Source organism: Laetiporus sulphureus (genome assembly GCF_001632365.1).
Source record: "Laetiporus sulphureus 93-53 unplaced genomic scaffold LAESUscaffold_2, whole genome shotgun sequence".
Taxonomy (NCBI): Eukaryota; Fungi; Basidiomycota; class Agaricomycetes; order Polyporales; family Laetiporaceae; genus Laetiporus; species Laetiporus sulphureus.
The window spans coordinates 425,550-445,949 of record NW_024468511.1 but is presented as its reverse complement, the minus strand read 5'-3'; the positions used below and the strand labels follow the sequence as shown (position 1 = coordinate 445,949).

Sequence of the window (20,400 nt, the reverse complement as noted above, 5' to 3'; positions counted from 1 at the left end):
CCCCGCAGCCTGCCAGCATGCCGCAGTACGCCTACCCCCACCACCCCGGCCTGCATGCACAAGACACGAGCATGCACATTCCGCAAAATCAGCACCTGCGCTACAATGCAAACGCGCTCGTGCACATGATGCAACCGCCCACGCCCGTGTACCAAGGGTATCCCGGACACCCTCAAGAAGACAGCCCTTCGTCCAGCCACAGTCACTCCTTTCCCAACAACTCTGGTCGCTCTGCCATGTTCTCGCAACCGCAAGCCCATTCCCCTCCCTCCCAGTCTTCAGCACACGCCTCGCCGCCTCCGCACTCTCCTTTGGTTGCACAGGGCTCTGGTCCGCCTCTGCAGATGCATTCCTCCCCACACTCCCCAGCATACGTTGGTCAGGCGACTTATGGCCCCCTTCGCTACCCTACATCCCCTTTTCCGTATCCACAGCAATCGTACACGTCCTCCCCCTCCATATATGCGCCGCACTTCGCGCCATCGCCATACCGGCCTCATTCGTACGCGGCCGAGCCTGGGCAGGAGGCGAGCCAGGGCACCTGGTGGTTTCTTCCGCCGGCGCACTCGTCCGCTCAGTATGACTCGTTCCAAACTGCATATCCGATGTCGTTCAGAATGATTCCGCCCGAGATGGAGGCGTATCCACAGCCAGGCCCGTCCTCGGTCCCTTCGCCTCTCTACGCGATGTCGCCGCGTCAGCAGCCCCTGTCGTACTCACCTTCACAACCACCGCCGCTTGCGGCACGAGACCCTCCACCGCCAATACAATCCCCAGGGCGACTCCCATCTTTCAGCTCGGCTGTATCGAGGCAGAATCTCTCAGAAGCAGACTCTCCAGCAGCGGACGGTTCAGCAGCGGATTGTTCAGAAACGGACGGTTCAGCAACGGACTATCCAGCAGTGGACCCGCTAGCAGCGTTGAGCAGTCGACCGGCGACAGATCGCTCTCGCCGGCAACAAAATGCCAATCCGCCTGCGCAGCGCTCGGAGTGGGTCATGTGGGTGGGAAACGTACCTTCTGATGCGACGCACGACGAGCTCTGGCGCTTTCTCAACCAGGAGCCGTCCCCAGGCTCGACGTCCTCGGCGGCCGCAGAGGACGCGTGGGCCGGCGTGCTGTCGATCTTCTTGATCTCGCGTTCCAACTGCGCGTTCGTCAATTTTCAAAGCGAGGCGAAACTGTTGGCGGCAATCCAGCACTTCAACGGCCAGCCAGTGCGGCCGAACGATCCGCGCTGCCCCCGCCTCGTGTGCCGCGTCCGCGGGCGCGACGATGATCTCAAGGCGGGCGTTGGAGGCCAACGCAGCGCGGGCTTGCATGTGCGGTGGATCAGGGGCCAGAAACGCAAGGCGCGCGCACAGGCTCTCGCGCTTGGCGATCAATCGCGATCTGCGTCGACGTCGTCGGAGCGCGCCATCACACCCGGGAGCTCGCCGAGCGACCCTCCACAGATCCATGCCAATTTGAGTCTGTCGAGCGACGAGGAAGGTCATCGCTCCCATCGGCCGCGACCGCAGCCGCACTCGAGCAGCTCGCACTCGGGATCAGGATCGGGATCGTATGCGAGCACCAGCTCGAGCATCTTCACGCAGTACTTTCCCAAACGCTATTTTATCCTCAAGTCGCTAACGCAGGTGAGTCCGGCGCCATGGCCTCGGAGCACGGCGACGTTGCGCGTGATGGTTTGCAAATCATTGACGGAACCTATTTCTGTGCTTCTAGAAGGACCTGGACATAAGTGTAGAGAAGGGCCTATGGGCAACGCAGCGCCACAACGAGGCCACCCTCGATCAGGCGTACCGCACGAGTAAGGAGGTCTACCTGATCTTCGGGGTAAACAAGAGCGGCGAGTTCTATGGATGCGCAAGGTGAGTGCGAGGATAGCGGAGAGGTTACCAGGCAACGTCTTCCGCTAATGCTGTCTGCGTCGATCTTTAGGATGGCCGGCCCAATCAGTCGTGGCGAGCACCGCGTCTCGTGGGCGTCGCGCACCGACTCGCCGCCGCAGCGCCGCATGTCGCGCTCGTCGGCAAGCTCAAGTCCACCCGTGTTAAGAAGGAACACACACATGATCCTCTCGCCGCAGGAGATGCGCTATGAGTCCCCGCTGCCTGTTTCGCCTGATAAATCGCTGCCGTTGTCCCAGCCGAAGTCGCAGTCCACGTCCGCCGCGCCAGAGTCGTCGCAACGACGTGATGCCGAGGATGCTATGCCGGAGGAAACTAAGGCTCTTGCGCGGCTGCACCTGTCGGCGCCACCGGAATTGCAGGACGCCCATCGTCAACTTACGATATTGACGCCGGTGGGTCGTGGACGGTCAGTTGACAATGTAGGTCCGGTGCCGCAACCAGCGATCGAATTGGATCCTACTGCCCCAAGTCGACATATGCGCCATAAGTCGGCTCCGACAGACCTCTCAGTGCGAGAAGATCAGCATGCGCGACGGCTCGACTTGGGTTCATTGTCAGACACGCCGCTGGACACGGTGGCGGAGGAGGAGGAGAAGCCGGCTGAAGAGAAGGCGGGGGAGGCAACCCGTGGAGCAGGAGCAGGAGGCGAGACGAAGGACGGTCAGTCATGGGGCGAGCCGTTCAAGGTGCAATGGGTCCGCACCGAGAGGCTGCCGTTCTATCGGACGCGACATCTGCGAAACCCATGGAATCACGATCGGGAGGTGAAGGTATCGCGCGATGGGACGGAGCTAGAGCCGTCGGTGGGTCAGGCGCTGCTGGACGAGTGGGATCGACCGGCACCGCCGCCTCCACCGCAAATGGCGGCATCGCCTGCGACGGAGAGGTGGCAGGGAGGAAGAGCCGCAGTTGCGGAGGGCGGCGCAGGCGAAGAGCCTCCGGAGAAGGGCGGATGAATTTCGGTATGTCATCAATGTTGGATGGCAGGCGGCTGTTCGCTGCGTCGATCTCACACCCTGCTCCATCTTGATTATCTTTCAACGACACTATGCAACCGCAAAATGATGCACGCACGCATATACACGATCGCACGCACGCACGCCAGTCTCTTCCACACGCACACACATCTATATCAGCATGCACTATATTCATACTTATTTAACGTTCTAGCTTACAGAGACCGCGCCGTCCGTCATTCACGACACGGAGGTATGTCAAATTTTCGCGCATGTTGGCGCTGTTGCCGCTGCTACAGGGTACTTACTACTATCGGGATTACACGGGGTCAACGGCTGATTCGCTCGTTTTCTGTGTTACTTACTTGTCGCGCTCTCGATCGTGCAACTGCTAGCTCGCTTGATACGCTTAATTGTAGCAATAGGTAGACGTTCTCATCCTCACTCACTGTATCGATACCTCGCATATGGCTACTATACACGATGCGCCTTGTGCGCTGGGATCGGGCATAACGCGCTTGGGGGCTGTGCGATGAGCGGCCGAAGTCCATAAAAAGTCCGCGTGGTTGCGATGTCAGATGCGCATTGGCAGGGAGTGGCGGCGGCGGCGGTGCTCGTCTGTGTATTGTCCTTGCGTTGCCATACCATCGGGACAAGGCGAGACTGCCACAAAGCTTTACGACAGCATTTGGGGCTTGGTCTGAACCCATGCAGAGAATTGCGCTACGGCTTCCAAAAAAAGCTGACGATGGTCAAGGAGTAGCTGTGCGTTGAATTTCTGTGTCGAATGCGAGAAATTCAGCAGTGGCTTTTATGCGTCTGCTGCTCCGATTTATTTGTCGGAACATGCACCGCAGAACAAAGGGACTGCGGAAGACGCACAAACCGAGGTACGCCCGGGCCGGACACGACGATGAAAATAAATATTAGGGAGACACACCGGTCCGAGGGTAATACGGAACAACGGTCTCAAAGACTGGACCACATGTATGACTTCCGTAAAGCTGAGCTAACTACGATAGAGAGTGTTGGGCGTGGAAACGCACCAGAGGACTGCCTCGAGAATATATGGGTTGTCGGCATTCACCATATCGACCTGATATCAGCAAGTAAATGTCGAACGTAGTAGTTGCCAAAAACAGATAACACGAGAATGTTCTTCCGGTACCGTCAAAACGTCGCCCCTCAGATGAAGTTAGGCAGGAGGTATCGTCTAGAACCTTCGAAACGGCGGCGGCGTACTGCATAACGCCAAGATAAGTCGCGGGTCAAACGCACGGTGCTGCCTTGGACCTTTGGAATGCAGGCAGCCCTAGACTCGTCCCAACACGTGGTGAACATCGACAAATGTACAAAAGAAAGAGGGGAGAATGGTATTATTACATACGAGAATGTCGGGCCCACTGCACTGAGACTCGAGTTATAAGCGACAACTGTGCACGTGGGGATCCTGAGGCCGCAGGTTGAAACTTGAACGTGCATTAGAAGCGCAAAAACCGTCCCAAAGGTCCTTTGTTATATAATTAATTTCCTTGATGGTACAGATTTGATGGTGCAACGGGACCAAAATGGGTAATTAATGTGGCACGAAGTGTACCACGAAATATGATTGGGCCGCCGCTCTCGCTACGAACCACCTCGAGCGCCACACTACCTCTAGACCGTCTTGTTTGCTTCGGCAACGCACAAAGGCCTTTCGCACAGTGCGCAGCGCTCATTATCTTTTCGATGATCCGCGTATCGGTTTATGGGATTACTGAAAACGTATAAAATGCGCCCCCGTAAACGCGCCGGTACTTAGTGTCTCCCAGTGATCAGTCCTTCAGTAAAATTTTCCCTTCGTCAGTCCGCCCTTGCCGCGTCTCTGCGTATCCACAATGCAGATTCAGGTGCTGAGCGACTTGCACTTGGAGGTTGAACGCGTCGGTGCACCGCGTGCCAGGGAAGCAACAGGAAAACTCAAATCCGGCTTATGATACTTTTATCCGCTTGCCATCACCAAAAAAGACAGTAAACCCGAAAAAGTCTCAGGACCTCCTTGTTTTGGACTTTTATCCGAGTTGGGAGCTTCTTATCGTGTGCTTATTTGCTTGTACAAGCCAGATCCAGTGAGAACAAGTCAAAAAGGAGGTTCTCGAGCCACAAGCCAATTTGAGTTTCCCTGGTGAAGAGTTCTACACCTACGATATCCCCGTGTGCACCGAGCACCTGACGTTGCTTGGGGACATCGGATGGACAATACAGCACGAACTGTTTAACTGGCTGAGGATACAGCTCACGCTGTTCAAGACAGTGTTCTTCCTGTCAGGCAACCACGGTGCGTGTCTCGTGCGAATCATTAGGCTGCTGTCATTGACTCTTCAAACAGAGCCGTACTGGTCCATTATTGTGAGTAATTTCGTGTGGCGTCAAGTTTATGGCCTTCTTAGACCGCCACACAGGCAGAATCGGAGGCTCGTTTGAAGGCCTTCGCAGCAGAAGTAGAGGCAGACATTTCCATACCCGGCCGCCACGTTGGCACATGATATATGGAGACGCGTACGACTGGCAAGATAGCACTGCCCTAAATCGCGTTCAAAATGTTGCTCCAAATGAAGTGAGACACGGAGGCACTGGCATTGTCTGGGACTTTCGAATCGGCGGCGGTATACCCCATAGGCCATTGAAGGTAGGTCACGAGTCAGACGCACGGTGCTGCGTTTCACCTTTGGAATGCGCGCAGCCCTCGACTCGTCCCAACACGCGATGAACATCGACGTATGTGCAAAATAAAGAGAAGAGAAAGGTATGAGATACATACCGTTGGATACGAGAACATCGAGTAAGACGATCTGCAAGAGAGTAAAAGCGACAATTGCGTGGGGATCCTGAAGCTGCAGTACTTCGTGCTAAGCCAGGTTGCAACGTGCGTTGGAAAAACGTCCCAAATATATCCTTTGTTACGTCTTCGGTGATCCTATCAACCGAAAGGCGGATCGTGCACTGTGCGCTGTGCGAAATGCCTTTATGCGTTGCCAGAGCATACAAGACAGTCCCCAGATTGCGTTGATACACTTCATGCCGCAATTACCTCTCCGTTTTGGTCCCATTCTAGGTACCATCAAAGAAATCTATTTAGTACGTATATCTAAAGTGCCCTAGTCTCCCAGGATCAGCCCTTCAGTAATCCTTCCCTCTAGTCTTGGGATGCAGCTTCGACGGTTCGACCTACGAAGATCATCCTCCCCTTAGTAATTGGTTAGCGATTGGGTACGAGTCTTGCGCTCGAGCGTAAGCCGCTACCTCGCGCGCATTAATTGACTAGCATATCTCAAAGCACACATTCCGTCTCCAGGAAGAATTAGCTCTGATTTGGGTGAACGAGTCAAGATTACTTTTTCCTACTATATGACAGACACTATTCCGACCCGTTGGCTATGTCTAGAATTTACAAAACATACGCAAAACTGCTAATAACCTTGGGGCAGACAACCCTTCCTAATAGGTACGAATGATCTGGGAAAGAATATCTGCGAACTCAATTGGTGTCCTGGAGACGCGAATGACCTACTAAGCCGAGGTCGCCACATTGACGAACTCCTCAGACAGCCGGCTGACCACCACCACCACCAACTGTCTCCAGTTGACTATCCAACTGGTGGCTTGCAAATCCATTCCACTGGGTGCCAGGACGTCTCGCCTGAGGCGGCCAAATTCCTTGATCGTGGCGAGGCACAGCTGCGGGGTGTTACCGAGGTGGGAGAGATGATATCCGACGAATGATGCACTGCGCCACGGTGAAGTCTAGGTCAGACACGTCATTGGCTTGCTTCATCCTGCGTTCTCTGACGTCCGCCTGGTTGCGCTCTAGGGCGCACTTGAGCTTTCCAACGAGGAGCGTAGGGAGGTTGAGCGATGGCAGAGGCAAGCTACGATCGACCATCTGCTCGACATCGAACGGTGCCCAGAACAGATGCGCATCGACGAAGTCGACTTGAACGTACATGCCGGATGGCTGATGCTTCCAGTAGATCTTCGGACCGACCACCAACCGAGCGTCCTGCCCAGCAATGTCTTTGAGCGCGTTCGTATCGACGATACGCCCTGTACCTGCGCGACGAGCCCTACGCAAGTCCATACATAATCCGCGTCCTGCGTGTGATGTCAGATGCGCATTGGCGGGGAGTGGCGGTGGTGGTTCTCACCAGCGTAGTCCTTGCATTGCCGTACTGGGACAAAGCGAGACCGCCACAAAGCATCACGACAGCACCTGGGGCTTGGGTCTGAACCCACGCAGAGAATTGCGCTGCGGCTTCCAATAGGAGCTGACGATGGTCAATGAGTGATTGACCGTTGCGCGGAATAGTCGACATCTTGCAGGTGTGCGTTGGCTTGCTGTGTCGAGTGCGAGAAATTCAGCAGTGGCTTTTATGCATCTGCTGCTCCGTGCACATCAAATGTATCATGAGATTAATATGGAGATATACTAGTTCGAGGATGATACCGAACAGCAGTCGCACAGACTGGACCACATGTACGACTTCCACAAAGCTGAACAACCCACAACAGGGAGTGTTGTGCCTGGAAGGGTATCGTCGACACTCCACAGGACTGCCTCGAGGATATGTGGATTGCGGGCATTCATCATGTCGACCTGATATTAGCAAGTGGATGTCGTTTCGATGGAACGTAGTAATTTCCAAAAGCAGACAAGAGGAGAATGTTCTTCCTGTACCGTATTCACCTGCGGGCCATAATGAGACAAAATGATTCAACCTTGACAGCTCGACAATGAACTACGCCATAGTGTGAGCACCTGAGTCACGGCGCGAGTGTTAGTCATAACAGATTCTGTGATAGATGGTACCAATAGTGTGGCGAGCCGGAGTGTATTGACATACCCTTTCGGCCTGAGTGACTCGTCGAAGGAGAATGTATGTTTGCGATGACCGAGAGCCTTCTGGCGCCTCCAGATACACGGATGGACGAGCGCGAGATGACAGCGCGCTAGCGAGGACATAGGATCAAATGATTCTGCATACTATGAAGGCCCGAATGGGATTACAGTCTTAGCTTCTCACGCCATTCGGCCTCCACTTGCTGTACAGCCAAAACCCTATCCGTAAGAATCCCGTCCATCACGTTACACATGAACACCCAGTAGCCCTCAAGGCTATGTGATTTGGGGTTCTCCAACGTCTTCCCGTCCTGGTGGAGCATCCATAAAGTATACTCAAACGTAAAAATGAAGCCGCGGCGGTTGTCTGGAGAGAGCGCGGCAAGGAGGAGAAGTAGAGCCTTGAGACTTGGCCCTGTCAGCACATTCAAAACATGCATATCGTCCTCTTCGCCCTCTAGGCGAAAGTCCGGGTTGCGGAAATTGACCTTGGCTTGGATGCATTCCAGTCCCGCTGGGTTGGGATGGCGAGGCGTGAGCGGTATGAGGTCGATAAATAGGTCGTGGGTGCAGAGGTACACGAGGTCGACTCCGCAGAATGTGGGGACTGAGAAGTGCACCGGGAGCGATAGTACGTTATCAGGTTGTGCATGGTGCAGTGACTCCTCGCACGAACAACGGGGTAGACCTGCTTTCTCAATGGCAGATATTGCAGTTTCCAGCGCGTCGCGCGGAACTATGTATCCTAAAGACTGTGTTGAATCAGTAAAGGGACCACATATATGGAGCGGCGTACAACTGGCAAGATAGCACTGCCCCAAATCGCGTTCAAAACGTCGCCCCAGATGAAATTAGGCACGGAGGCATCGTCTAGGACTTTGGAAATGGCGGCTGTATAGCCCATAGGCCAGGGTAAGTTGCGGGTCAAACGCACGGTGCTGCATTGGACCTTTGGAATGCAGGCAGCCCTCGACTCGTCCCAACACGTGGTGAACATCGACGAATGTACAAAAGAAAGAGAGGAGATTCGTATTATTGGATACGAGAATATCGGTTCTGCAAGAGAGTTATAGGCGACAAAGTACTGCGTGGGATCCCGGCGAGGCCGCAGGTTGCAACTTGAACGTGCGTTAGACGCGCAAAAGCCGTCCACAAAGGTCCTTTGTTATGTAATTCATTTCCTTGATGGCGCAGAGTTGATGGTACAATGGGACCAAAATGGAGAGGTACTAATTGTGGCACGAAGTGTACCACGAAATATCGCTACGAACCACCTCGAGCGCCACACCGTCTTGTGTGCTCCAGCAACGCATAAAGGCCTTTCGCACAGTGCGCAGTGCTCATTATCCTTTCGATGATCCGCGTCTCGGTTGATGGGATCACCGAGGACGTATAAAATGCCCCCGTAAACGCGCCGGTTTCTGGTGATCTCCCAGGGATCAGTCCCCCAAGTACTACTTTCCCTTCGGCAGTCCGTCCCTATCGCGTCGCTGCGCATCCATAATGCAGATTCAAGTGCTGAGCGACTTGCACTTGGAGGTTGAACGCGTCGGTGCACCTCGCGGTGAAGAGTTCTACACCTACGATATCCCCGTGTGCGCCGAGCACTTGGCGTTGCTTGGGGACATCGGATGGACAATACAGGACGAACTATTTGACTGGCTGAAGATACAGCTCAAGCTGTTCAAGACAGTGTTCTTCCTGTCAGGCAACCACGGTGCGTGCCTCGTGCGAATCATTAGGTTGTCACTGATTCTTCAAACAGAGCCGTACCGGTCCACTATCGTGAGTAACTTCATGTGGCGTCGAGTTTATCGCGTTCAACTTAATCGCCACACAGGCAGAATCAGAGGCTCGTTTGAAGGCCTTCGCAGCAGAAGTAAAGGCAGACGTTTCCGTACCCGGAAAATTTGTATACCTGAACCGGACGCGCTACGACGTCTCGCCGACGCTCACTATCCTTGGCTGCACGCTCTGGACGGCGCTCAACCCCGAAGAGCTCGACATCCTCTCGTGGGCACTGACGGACTTTCGCCGCATCGACGGCTTCGACCCCTCTGCATTCACAGCGCAGCATCAAGGCGACCTTGCCTGGCTGAACGCCACAGTCCAAGAGATCGCTTCTTCCGACCCCGAGCGCAAAATCATCGTCTTCACACACCACGCGCCGACCATCAGTGGCACGAGCGACCCGAAATTCGAGGGCCAGCCAATGAGCTCGGCGTTCTCGACGGAGCTCACCGGCGAGGTGTGCTGGAACGCGAGCGCGATGAAGCTGTGGGCTTTCGGGCACACGCACTGGTCGTGCGACTTTGAGAGGAACGGGATTCGCGTGTATAGTAACCAACGCGGGTATGGGAAGGGCGGGGAGGGCTATGACCCATCGAAGGTCGTTATGATCCCCTGAGCATCGAAGAAATTAAGATCGTGGAAGGAGCGTTTGATACTTCGGAACAGCGCGACGCGACTGACAAAGTATTTAGCAGACTTTTCTGTAGGCAGAGCTACACTCACAGATGCAACACATTTGGCTTCCCTGTGGCGCAGATTTCAGAATAGCCGATCGACTGGTGTACTTAAGAGGATGCTCGGACATCTCGGAGGCCAATGGCCTTAGATCTAGTACAGATCGAGGCATCGCCAGACGGCCTGCCAAGCTTAAGCATACGTCGCTTGAGGCACACATAACAAGTGAAGAAGGAACGATTAGTAATTGTGCACAGGAAAGCCGGCCCTGTCGATCACAGTCCGGGTATACACATAGTTTGTAATCTAGCACTTGTAAGTGTTGTGAGCGCAAGGGTAAGTATAATCACGAGTAGCACCGAGCAGCATCCCTCAAATGTACAGAAAGAAAAGCATACGACGGAAGAATGTGTGAACGAGCGGGGTGGTGCTGTACAGTGAGATGGGGACGACAAATGCAGCGTCTAACTTGACGCCATGGTGAGATTGGTTCCGCTTGGGCAGGAAGGCGCGCGCCTGGCGCGGCGCTCCGAGCACGCTCAGAGAGCCCGGCGCAAGGCGCGAGACGCGAGTGAGGTCGTGAGGTCGTGATAGCAGTCGAACGAAATCTAAACAGCGAGGCTTCTATAGTCCGATCCATATTGAGGTTGCGAGCATATTGACGAAGAGGGCGAGTACGAGCGGGAAGACGGACCACGCCGGCGTCGTCCATGATCTCAGTGCGGCTCTATATCGCGAATATCAGTCACCCATACTCCCGACCTTTGCCCCACAGTGGGTAACTCACGACGTTGCTTTCGGGCTCGCCACGACCTTGACCGTCAACACTGCGATGAACCCGTCGGTCGCATTCACGGTGGCGCTCGCGACGCTCCCGTTGTGGTTGACTGCATACGAGGTGTCCGGGATATATCCCCGCAGGTACTGCGCGGTCGTCGCGTAAGTGTACCCATCAAACGACGTCTGTCCGCTGTACGTTGTCCCGTTGGTCACGTTACCCGTGGAGATCAGGTGGGTCTGGTTTGTTACGTTGCCGACGAGCCAGTCGCTGGGGTACCTTTAGAAACGATGAGAGGAGGGAAGAGGGAGAAGAGCGTACCGTCCAAGGTTGTATCTGGGATATGGCTGTGAGTGATATGCCGAGGATACGCGTAGTAATAATACGCCTACCCGTTAAAAACGATATTGTGGTTATCTACGAGAAGCAAGGCAGACAATCAGCATTCATGAAAGAGCGCACCAGGACAACACTGTCGCACGTCGGGGGCGCACTCACCTGTTTCTGGCTCCTCATACGAAGCAGCCATGAACACGGCTTTGCTATACAACGCAACGTAACTTAGCGTCAGCAATTTACAGTGCACGAGGAAAAGGTCGCAAATGGGACAAGAGGCGTAGGGAGTGGGATTGCAGATGAGAACAAAATGCAACATACCTATCCGCCGCGCTTCCGTCCTGCGTCCAGTAACGAAAATGGCTCCCGCCAACGATGGTTTCCTTACATGTTCCAATCTCCGCATCGCCGTAATCCCACCGAATCTCTGCGGTTTGATTCACTGTGCGTGTGACGAGGTTGCGTCAGAACCACAGAAGGAGAGGGAAGATGGCTCAAACGGGAAGTCGAGACGCACCATAGCCATTCCCATCGCCCAAATTGGCTGCTTGATCCGAACCCTGGTGCTGCCCGAGACATTCTGTCGAGTATCCAAATGCACTGTGGATGAAAGCACTTAGTGAGCTGGCGGAGGGACGAGACGTTACGCGAACGCACTTGAAGTAGTTCTGCAGCCCACCGTCAATCTCCTGGTCAACGAGCACACTTGCCTCCGAGTCGGCCGAGATGACTACGTTGATGGGCTCGCCTTGTCCCGCCGGGTACGTGTCGTCTACTTTCTGCAGACCAAACAGTCCGCACGCGTAAACGGGACATCGTATCCACCGTCAGCACACACGCTTTGCACGAAACGTTCGTCACTCACCGTAAGCCAGCTCCCGCCGTTACCTGTCGGGTTGTAGAACCCGACAGCGGGGATGCTCGCACGGCGCGTGAGCGGCGACGGCGGCGGGTGTACGCGAGCGCGGGCGTAGTTCTCGATGTTGTTCTGCAGCTCGGCGCGCTCGAGCTCGGGGGCGTGTAGTTGGGCATGCGTGAGCGCGTACGCGGACGGGCAGAGCATGAGGAAAAGGAAAGTCAGGTTGAGCGTGGCCATCGCGGTGTCGGCAGCGGCGGTGACAGCGAGCGTATGGTAGAGCGGAAGAGGGTGCGCGGCGTGGGATGGATTGGAATGGGAGGAAGGAGGTAGGAGCACAGCTCGAGAAGGATCCGGACGGGGACGAGAGAGCTGGACAGTCTAAGTGCAATATTCCCAGCTGCTGCCTGATCCGGCTCACGGTGAGACGGGGCACAAGAACGACTCTAGGCGCCCTCGCAACAGTCCCCCGTTTCTCTCTCGGCGGTCCTTTTCAATTTTTTTTCCTCGTCGAGGCTCGAGTGGCCTTTGCTTTTTCTTCGGTTTTCTTGTTCTCTTTTGCTCGCTGGGAGCGGGAGGGGGCGAGCTTTCGCTGCAGCCGGCGCTGCCAGTGGTGGGTGCGCCACCACGGCCCTAGCCGCAGTATGCGCTATTCTTGCCTCGCATCGCCTTTTGCAGCTTGCTTCCTCCGCTCGCTATCGCATCTATTCATGGCCTGCGCTATCGCCTCAATGTCCCGTGCACAAGACGACGCTTCTCATGCAAGCGGCGTGTTCATTGTTGTCTGCATCACGGGCCCGATCTGTGGCGCATATCATATTTTGATATCAATGCTCCAGGCATCTGTATTGGTTAGTGTAAGAACCTACTTTGACAAAGTCATGTACATGTTCGAAGATATGGCAGGAGGTTGGCCAGAAGTAACACGTCGAGAGAAAAATATTATGCATGAAAACCTAGATCTGCAATCGTGAATTCATGCCACTGCGTGTTGACTCAAAATATCCTGGGGGGATATTGCCAGGAAAGTTGGAATGTCCCGGCAATATCCTGGAAATATCTTTTGAGGTGAATATTCTGGCGATTTTCTGGACAGGATAAGGCAAGATACGCTCACGTGATCGGCGCGCGTCGCAGTCTTCTCCATGTACTTCAGCTAACAGCTGCCAATATTGTCAATATCGACCGCATATATAGTGCTCGACCCCTTCCTCTCTCCTCTCTCCTCTCTTTCCATTGGGCCTAGTGTTCCTCACTGCCCTTGTTGATCCTGCCTTCCAGGTCCCAACCTGTCTACACTGTGCATATAGAACCAAGTTGCATTCGTCCTCCTGCGCCTCAGGTTCCTGAATGCTCCGCAAATGCAAATCTCCACCTCTTGCACCTCCGCCTACAGCTGCTGGATCTCGTTCCCCGGTTTCAAGTGCGCTTCGTGCCCAGCGCCGGCTTCAATATTCTTCGCTTTCAACTCGGCCTGTATCTGGTGCCTGCTCTTGCTCGGCACGTGCACTGCACTCCTCGGCGACCTCGGCGACCTTGCTATCGAGCGCCTCTTCCAAGCGAGCGTGCTCTGCAGCTGCTACAGAAATATTTTCGTGGAGCTCCGTCTTGGTGTTCGAGCGCGTAATCTCGAGATTCCGCTTCTTCGCCAGGAGATGCTCGCATTCTTCCTTGAGTTGGACTCGAGCATCATGCTCAGCAGCGATCTTGGCTTCAAGCTCTGTCTGACTGTTTGACTGCGACGCAGGCAACTCTCGGTGCTTTCCCTTCATCGTGCGAAGTTCCTTCTCCAGTCTAGCATAGTGCTCGCGCTCTGCGATTACCTCGGCAGTCTTCTTCTGGACATCGGAGAGAGCTTGCGCATGTGCTCCGTCGAGTGGAAGTTTGTCGGCTTGAGTGGTTCGTAACAAGTCTTCGATATTGAGCTTAGAAGTGCGTTCCTAGTCAATTCTCGCCTCAAGCTCCTTGACTAACTTCGAATGCGAGCTCCGCAGCCAGCTTCTTCGCCTGCAATGCCTCCACCTTGGCTTCTGCATCGGCACACGCCCTGAGCTCTGCGTCGGTTTCCGATGGAGCTCACTCCGAGCATGTGATATGAGCTCTTCCAGGTGCTGCTTCTCCACGAACAAAGTGTCCATCTTCTCCTGTAGAGCATCTCGAGAGCTGCGCGACTCGTTGATCTAGTGTTATCAGTGAGGGTACATCATCGCAGTGTTTGAACTCAATTTACTTACTCAGAATCGTGAACAATGTCAGCACCGAGTGGCACCTGAGCATAACCATACATAGGTAATATCGTCATCATCATTTGTGATGTCCAAGCTGACTACATGCTAGGATATTACAACACCATGGCCTTGTTCGGTGCTTCAACGTTTGGCTATGGTATGCTTCTTTACTATGATTGTATGCTCATCCGACTGATGTCATTGTAGTAGCAATCGATGATGCCGGCGGTCGACGCAGAACCTCCGCTTGTGGGGTCTGCGTCTTGAGCTAGTCACACGGTGCGTGCGCCGTTTTCACCCATATAGAGAACTTGTTAATGATGTTCTCGCATGCAGGTATCTTTGACTTTCCAGTTATCGCGCTCTGGCTCTGCTGAAGCGCACTTATGCACATCAGTGATCCAGAGCACAGGCTGTGTGTCTCTTTAATGAGTATTGCATATGCTACTGTACCATATAAGACCCTCTAGCATGTAGTAGCCTCAGGAGACAATAATATATGATTTTGTGATTTTTAATGTGGATATATGCATGCCGTAGGGTACCGGGAGCGAGCCACGAAGAACAGAGCAATATCCATGAACGTACATTGCAAGGATATCTGGCTGGATATTGCCAAAACATTGCATGGATTTCCGTTAAATCCTGGCGATATCCTTTTAAAAATCCTGGCAATATCCTTGAAGGATATCGCCAGAAAATTCAGGATATTCCTGCAATATCCTGCCGTGGATATTTGGCGTGATGTGCAGTGTGCAAGAAGTTCCTCAATATGGTCCTCATATATAGTACGCAGATGTGTCTGGCATGATTCTGCATGTGGCTCACACACATTGATGTGAGAGCTTGGCAGGCTTACTTGAGCTTCTATGTCCTCAGAATAACTGTATGCAATAGCTGATTACCACCCATCAACTGCTTTCTGTTCATGCTTTTAACGTTGAGTATCATAGTCTCTTAGCTTGGTGACCTCTACCAAGCTATCTCAAATTTGTATGTTAGGTTTGCTTCTCCATTGTTTACAAGCTCAGTGTCACAGTTTTTACCTGACAAGTCATTATGGGAGCCGATGCTATTAGAAGCATATTATTTTCATCATTTCTCGTCGCACAAGAAGCCACGTGACCTAATGAGAGATAACACCACAGACATGAAGCGATTTGCGCATGTGGCAAATGCTTAGCAAATGTCGACAGGTTTTTTGCCTTTGTGATCTCAATTTGCTACGGTTCCTTCCCACATTCCGTATTAAGTATTTGCATATAATATGTTGGAGGCAGAAATTTAATATCATATATTTAAGAAATGACACCATTTTCAAACTCACCAAATACATTTGAAATTTGAGCGCTGTTGAATGTAATCATACATTTTGAATTTCAAACTATGACATGTATAAAATATCCAGTAGCAGATGAAGGTGTAATTACGGTGAATGACTTTCATTCTAGTAATCTTGGCTAGAATGACTTCAGTAGGGAAGTAGAGTGTAGGCATAATCACACCTTCATCTGCTACTGGATATTTTATACATGTCATAGTTTGTAATTCAAAAATGTATGATTACATTCAACAGCGCTCAAATTCTAAATGTATTTGGTGAGTTTGAAAATGGTGTCATTTCTTAAATATATGATATTAAATTTCTGCCTCCAACATATTATATGCAAATACTTAATACGGAATGTGGGAAGGAACCGTAGCAAATTGAGATCACAAAGGCAAAAAACCTGTCGACATTTGCTAAGCATTTGCCACATGCGCAAATCGCTTCATGTCTGCGGTGTAAGATAAAGGCATCTAGTCACATGACCTTCGGATCTCTCTCGGCATTGTCACGTGACACCGAACTCCTCGGCATGGTGTCATATGTCGCAATCGTCATGACACCATATTGCGTGCTCAAGAGGAGCTCCGTCTCCATGGGTTATTATTAGGCAGCCAACTGTACAGTAGCATAGCAATCATGTATATAAGGACCAGCGAGACGAGGAGGAGACCTCAGTCTTATTCTCCTTCGTCCTCCACTACCATCACAGAGGGGTCTTACCAGACACTCTCAGTGTGCTATATATCTAGTATCATCCTCATTTGTGATAGCGCCCCTTGCCTCGTCAGTAAGTCTTACCTTGCGACTAGCGACTCGGCCTTGTCAGTGGGCACGTCGTATCGCCACAGCTCGTCACTGTAGGCTATCAGCCAGGAGACCCTCAAGGGGACTCCTTATTTTGGTTGTCTATCTTTGTCATCGGCGTGCTGTGATATTAGAATAAGACTGACCTTTTACGCCCCTACCAAGTGTCTAACACTGGTAGCCGCACATTTTCACCCAGAGATACATACGCCCAGGGCAGGGCTTTTTCCACACCACTTCCTTCATACCACTCCACGTCGCCTCTACCACCTAAGCCGCTCCCTTCCTTCAAAAGGAACAGCGCTGCATCGACCGGTAAAGCGCCGCAAGTGCACAACGGTATCGTTTCGCCCAACGGACGCTACCACCCTTACCAACGCGATCCCTGTCGCACTCTTCGTCTAACGGCAAGCAACCTACTCCGAGCCAAGCCCGACGACTATTGCTCAGACCTACAGAAGCTTCACTCTAAGGTCAGCTCGTGGGCCGAAGCAATCCCCAGAGATGCATCTGACCCATCCGTCCCCATTTACAAACCATACTGGTGGTCTAACAATGACGCCACTGCCGTCCTCGCCTTCGCACTTTCTCAGGACTATCATTCTCACGGGATCCACGAGAACCCCAAAGGCACACTTCCCGACAACATTGCGCTGACTGTACATGCTACTATCCAGCGTTACAAAGTCTTGCAGCAGCCTCACATCGCTGCCAAGTTCACGGAAGCACAGATCCAGTGTCGCGATCGCATTCTGCGACATCTAGGAGCCTTGAACGAAAGGATTGGACGAGGCGACAACTTCACATTCGTCGATAGACGCATCGCTATCAAGCTTTGCGTAGGACTAGGGAAGATTTCATTCAGAGGAATCAACAAGGAGCAGAAACGCGTAGGAAGAGACATTGTGAGGTTCGAGAAGGAGTCGTGCTACTGGCCATACTAGGACCAGTAATATCCCTGTACTACCGTCAGCAGTTTCATGCCCCGGTATCAAGTCGGCTTTGTATTCAGAAACTACGTGGTCGAGCACTACATCACCAACCTCTATCATCATCTGGTGTGCACAGGGTACTTCATCTATCAACCCCTACTATCAGAAGCGATCCATCCCACTTTATCATTATCCGATTGACATCGAACGCCGAATCACCCTGCACACACCTTTTCGACTCATTGAAACAGACATCGAGATAATCGATCCAGTCCGCGAGTGGATAGAAAACGCTTACTGGGAACGTCTTGCTCGGTTGTATCAAGAAGACGAAGAACTCTTCTGGACAAACTGGTACAGAGACTTTTCAGAACAAAGACACCCTCGCCCAACAAGACTAGAAGAAGCTGCAGCACGAAGGAATCGTGTCATCGAACTAGCACGCTTACTGGGAGCCAATAATCAGCTCCAGTAAAAAAGCTCATCATTTCAAACACACTCTCCGCCGCCTCTTTTCCATTATCTTCAACATCGATTCCCATGTCTCAGTACAACCTTGGCGGTGTTGCGTTCCCAGGAGGACATACTGCCAGTGAACCTTCTGACCCATGGAGGAGTAACGCCCCCTCCACATCATCTGAAGCAGGACCAGCTGCCCCTGCGGAAGAACCCCATAACAGCAGCACACCCAAGGTGTCGGGAGTAGTCAGAAACCCGTCGCCCACCACCCTGCCAGCATTCTCCACACCTCAGACTTGGGAATGGCAGGGAGTTCCTTACACAACCATCGAAGAAGCCGCCAATGCCGCCGCACCCAACACCATCCCAAACGACGTTAAGGAATGGGTAATGAACGTGGTACGATCATTCGTCATGAGAGACGTTGTAAGCTCATATGAAGCCTTACGTCAAAAGATGGATGAGCGTCACGAGCGCACTGTGGCCTCATTGGAAGATGAAGTACTGGCTCGAATTCACGTCGGAATAATGGCAGTAGAAATACGAGACCAGCTAAAAACCGCAAGAGCCCAGATCGGCACCCTCTCCGCCGACAACGAACGGCTCATCAAGGCAAACAACAGTCTGACACTCGAAGCCCAAGCAATTCGCAAGGACTTCGAAGACTACAAAAATGAGATAAAGGGTCAGATGGACGCCCTTTACGGCAACATGGTCGCCCTGAAGGAGGCTCAGGAAAAGACCACCACCTACATCGTTGGCTTAGAGTCCCGACTCAATAATGCCATTATCAACGCGCCTCCCCAAGGTATCCAACAACCGGCCAATCAATCCAGCCAATCACCCCGCCGAATTAAGCTCCCCGATCCACCCAAATACTCGGGAAGGAAATCATCGGAAAATTTCGAGACTTGGTTCACGAACCTCCTCATCTGGCTCGATTACAATCACTTCACTGATGACAAGGACAAAATTCGGCAGGCCAACGCACATCTAGAAGGAGGAGCCGCTCTATACATGAAAGAGTACACAATCAAGCTCGCCTCCGGACAAGACGTTGGCACATGGGCAGAATACACCAGGAAACTGGAGATGGCATACAAGATGCTTGACCCCAAGCGCACGGCACAGTCCCTGCTAGATGCACACTGTGCAATTCGTCACAAGACAATGATCGCCTTCGCAGAGAATTTCAGGGCTTACGCCTTCGAATCAGGATACTCTGACGAAGACCTAATTGTCAAAATCAGGGAACAACGGTCGATCCACATTCAGACGGTCATGTCAGTAACGGAGACTCTGGACCCCTCGAAGATTCCAACCACCTGGATGGACTATCTCGAGTTCTGCCTGGAGATCGAAATCAAACATCTCCAACAAATCTCAGGCAACAAGCCTACAGGACAGACCATGACGACCAAGGTGACCGCTCCCAAGGACCCTAATGCAATGGACACAAGCACACGAATCGCACATGAACTATCCCTGGAACAGGACAGATGGCTGGCAAACAAACTATGTTTGTTCTGCGGAAAGCACACCTATGAACGAGGAAAGCGGTGCCCCTTCCCCAAGCCAGAATACAAGGGCAAGCAGTTTCAGACACGATCCGCCCCGAAGCAAGGGCAAGGAAAAGGGAAGGGCAAGGCGACGAACGTGCGACAGGTGGAAGAAGAAAGTAGCGCGGGCTCATCAGCTCAAATTGCGGCATTGGAGCAAGCAATTGCTGCACTTCGCGGGATGAGCACAACGTCGACTACACCACCATCCAGTAAAGGCAAGGGCAAGGCAAAGGCGCACAGTGTGGACACGGAGTCAACTATATCGGCATCAACAGTTAAGGACACCAATGCGAGAATCATCGAGATAGACGATTTCTCAGAGGATTTTCAGTACGAAGTGTAGACGAGTCTGGTGTCACACTTCAGGACAATTGTATTAGTACTGTGAGAACGAATGTACCTAGCGACCACATATATATTGCATCCGCGGATTTTTCTAAACATTCGATCGAATTGCCGATAAAATTCGTATCATGGCAACGGCCTTACTGGATTCTGGAGCATTCTCTTGCTATATCGATCAGAGATTCGCCGAGAAACACGGGTTTAAGATGATACCTCTAAACCACGAAATCAGAATCCTCAACGCAGACACCAGTCCCAACAAGGGTGGCGCAATTACTCATCGTGTAGTCACAAGCATCTTAATCGGGGGGCACCGATCAACCGAGAGTTTGCTCGTCACAAACCTTGGACGCATGTCAATGATCCTCGGCATGAAGTTCTTACAAGAACATAACCCCCGAGTTGACTGGGAACATAGAGAGGTCACGTTCTCAAGATGCAGACACACGAGGAAGCAACGAGTCAAAGTATGTGAAGAAGAAGTCAACCTTCTATCGCAACCTCAGTGTTATGAAGTGTTCCCTGCTAGAACGTTCAGAACCACGTGTGCTTTCTCACA

General features: G+C 52.6%; 10 protein-coding genes across 10 annotated transcripts; 6 read left to right on the top strand and 4 right to left on the bottom strand.

The window, feature by feature from the left end:
- Nucleotides 1-932: 932 nt before the first annotated feature.
- Nucleotides 933-2,746, top strand: LAESUDRAFT_618092 (uncharacterized protein; the record flags this gene model as incomplete). The annotated part of the gene is given in 5 exon segments (XM_040903238.1): nt 933-1,396; nt 1,532-1,637; nt 1,726-1,871; nt 1,883-1,907; nt 2,591-2,746. Coding segments are annotated over 5 exon segments (897 nt in total), but the record flags the coding sequence as incomplete, so codon positions are not given.
- Nucleotides 2,747-4,689: 1,943 nt separating this feature from the next.
- On the top strand, nt 4,690-5,618 carry LAESUDRAFT_746680 (uncharacterized protein). The gene is made up of 5 exons (XM_040911427.1): nt 4,690-4,791; nt 5,114-5,186; nt 5,238-5,257; nt 5,311-5,537; nt 5,592-5,618. The coding sequence occupies exons 1-4, from the start codon at nt 4,747-4,749 to the stop codon at nt 5,392-5,394; spliced, it is 222 nt and encodes a 73-aa protein (XP_040769527.1). The 5' UTR covers nt 4,690-4,746; the 3' UTR covers nt 5,395-5,537; nt 5,592-5,618.
- Nucleotides 5,619-6,418: 800 nt separating this feature from the next.
- Nucleotides 6,419-7,221, bottom strand: LAESUDRAFT_710419 (uncharacterized protein; the record flags this gene model as incomplete). The annotated part of the gene is made up of 4 exons (XM_040906765.1): nt 6,419-6,586; nt 6,666-6,908; nt 6,959-7,000; nt 7,054-7,221. 4 exons carry the CDS (start codon nt 7,219-7,221, stop codon nt 6,419-6,421), a joined length of 621 nt encoding a protein of 206 aa, XP_040769526.1.
- A 688-nt stretch (nt 7,222-7,909) lies between these two features.
- LAESUDRAFT_710418 (uncharacterized protein) lies at nt 7,910-8,742 on the bottom strand (the record flags this gene model as incomplete). Its single annotated transcript, XM_040906764.1, has 2 exons — nt 7,910-8,497; nt 8,542-8,742. The coding sequence occupies 2 exons, from the start codon at nt 8,740-8,742 to the stop codon at nt 7,910-7,912; spliced, it is 789 nt and encodes a 262-aa protein (XP_040769525.1).
- A 283-nt stretch (nt 8,743-9,025) lies between these two features.
- LAESUDRAFT_670011 (Ser/Thr protein phosphatase protein) lies at nt 9,026-10,350 on the top strand. Its single transcript, XM_040905423.1, has 3 exons — nt 9,026-9,462; nt 9,511-9,530; nt 9,586-10,350. The coding sequence occupies exons 1-3, from the start codon at nt 9,249-9,251 to the stop codon at nt 10,150-10,152; spliced, it is 801 nt and encodes a 266-aa protein (XP_040769524.1). The 5' UTR covers nt 9,026-9,248; the 3' UTR covers nt 10,153-10,350.
- A 485-nt stretch (nt 10,351-10,835) lies between these two features.
- LAESUDRAFT_733810 (uncharacterized protein) lies at nt 10,836-12,421 on the bottom strand (the record flags this gene model as incomplete). Its single annotated transcript, XM_040910448.1, has 8 exons — nt 10,836-10,938; nt 10,999-11,268; nt 11,382-11,406; nt 11,488-11,531; nt 11,647-11,767; nt 11,843-11,925; nt 11,983-12,104; nt 12,191-12,421. The coding sequence occupies 8 exons, from the start codon at nt 12,419-12,421 to the stop codon at nt 10,836-10,838; spliced, it is 999 nt and encodes a 332-aa protein (XP_040769523.1).
- A 1,208-nt stretch (nt 12,422-13,629) lies between these two features.
- On the bottom strand, nt 13,630-14,468 carry LAESUDRAFT_754426 (uncharacterized protein; the record flags this gene model as incomplete). Its single annotated transcript, XM_040911885.1, has 4 exons — nt 13,630-14,106; nt 14,156-14,211; nt 14,262-14,344; nt 14,416-14,468. The coding sequence occupies 4 exons, from the start codon at nt 14,466-14,468 to the stop codon at nt 13,630-13,632; spliced, it is 669 nt and encodes a 222-aa protein (XP_040769522.1).
- A 519-nt stretch (nt 14,469-14,987) lies between these two features.
- LAESUDRAFT_719809 (uncharacterized protein) lies at nt 14,988-15,164 on the top strand (the record flags this gene model as incomplete). Its single annotated transcript, XM_040907696.1, has 1 exon — nt 14,988-15,164. A coding segment is annotated over one exon (177 nt), but the record flags the coding sequence as incomplete, so codon positions are not given.
- A 1,019-nt stretch (nt 15,165-16,183) lies between these two features.
- LAESUDRAFT_754425 (uncharacterized protein) lies at nt 16,184-19,839 on the top strand (the record flags this gene model as incomplete). Its single annotated transcript, XM_040911884.1, has 3 exons — nt 16,184-16,194; nt 16,725-17,448; nt 18,025-19,839. 3 exons carry the CDS (start codon nt 16,184-16,186, stop codon nt 19,837-19,839), a joined length of 2,550 nt encoding a protein of 849 aa, XP_040769520.1.
- A 130-nt stretch (nt 19,840-19,969) lies between these two features.
- On the top strand, nt 19,970-20,281 carry LAESUDRAFT_641593 (uncharacterized protein; the record flags this gene model as incomplete). The annotated part of the gene is made up of 2 exons (XM_040903672.1): nt 19,970-20,125; nt 20,168-20,281. Coding segments are annotated over 2 exons (270 nt in total), but the record flags the coding sequence as incomplete, so codon positions are not given.
- Between the last annotated feature and the right edge of the window lie 119 nt (nt 20,282-20,400).

Coding starts and splice junctions, on each gene's coding strand:
- LAESUDRAFT_670011 (XM_040905423.1), top strand. CDS start 9,249: ATGCAGATTCAAGTGCTGAGCGACTTGCACTTGGAGGTTGAACGCGTC. Junction 9,463..9,510: donor CTTCCTGTCAGGCAACCACG/GTGCGTGCCTCG, acceptor TTCTTCAAACAG/AGCCGTACCGGTCCACTATC. Junction 9,531..9,585: donor AGCCGTACCGGTCCACTATC/GTGAGTAACTTC, acceptor ATCGCCACACAG/GCAGAATCAGAGGCTCGTTT.
- LAESUDRAFT_746680 (XM_040911427.1), top strand. CDS start 4,747: ATGCAGATTCAGGTGCTGAGCGACTTGCACTTGGAGGTTGAACGC. Junction 5,187..5,237: donor CTTCCTGTCAGGCAACCACG/GTGCGTGTCTCG, acceptor CTCTTCAAACAG/AGCCGTACTGGTCCATTATT. Junction 5,258..5,310: donor AGCCGTACTGGTCCATTATT/GTGAGTAATTTC, acceptor ACCGCCACACAG/GCAGAATCGGAGGCTCGTTT.